The 517-nt window shown below is 26.5% G+C and overlaps 1 protein-coding gene across 1 annotated transcript in view; it reads right to left on the bottom strand.

Moving 5' to 3' along the window:
* Positions 1–346: 346 nt before the first annotated feature.
* The window catches only part of EMH_0100020 (uncharacterized protein), a gene marked incomplete at both ends in the record, with an annotated part of 651 nt that continues 480 nt past the window's right edge, over positions 347–517 (bottom strand). Inside the window, one exon of the mRNA XM_013494313.1 lies at positions 347–517. Coding sequence (XP_013349767.1) covers positions 347–517 — 171 coding nt within the window.

Below are 517 nucleotides of genomic sequence, written 5' to 3'. Positions count from 1 at the left end.
ATATATATATATATATATATATATATATATATATATATATATATATATATATATATATATATATACATGTTTATATATATTAAAGTTATTAGTATAATAAGTACAATAGTAAAGTTGTTGTTACTACTATTGTAAAGACAAGCATTATATTTTATTTTATTTTATTTTTATTTTATTTTTATTTTATTTTTATTTTATTTTATTTTATTTTATTTTGTTTTGTTTTGTGGTTATACTGCGGTGTGTTTGTCTCCTTTATTTATTTATTTATTTATTTTTTATTTATTTTATTTTTTCTTTTTTTCTTTTTTTTGTTTTCTTTTTTTTTATATAAATCTGATCTTCATCATATTTGCGTTATCTGCTGCTGCTGTTGCTGCTGCTGCTGCTTTTGCTGCTGCTGCTGCTTTTGCTGCTGCTGCTCTTGCTGCTGCTGCTGCTGCTGCTGTTGCTGCTGCTGCTGTTGCTGCTGCTGCTGCTGTTGCTGCTGCTGCTGCTGCTGCTGCAGCTTACAGTT

This window comes from Eimeria mitis, genomic scaffold, assembly GCF_000499745.2.
Source record: "Eimeria mitis Houghton genomic scaffold, Emh_scaff11048, whole genome shotgun sequence".
NCBI classification, from domain to species: Eukaryota; Apicomplexa; class Conoidasida; order Eucoccidiorida; family Eimeriidae; genus Eimeria; species Eimeria mitis.
Note: the sequence above shows the minus strand (reverse complement) of the source record. Positions and strands in the feature narration are given on the sequence as shown.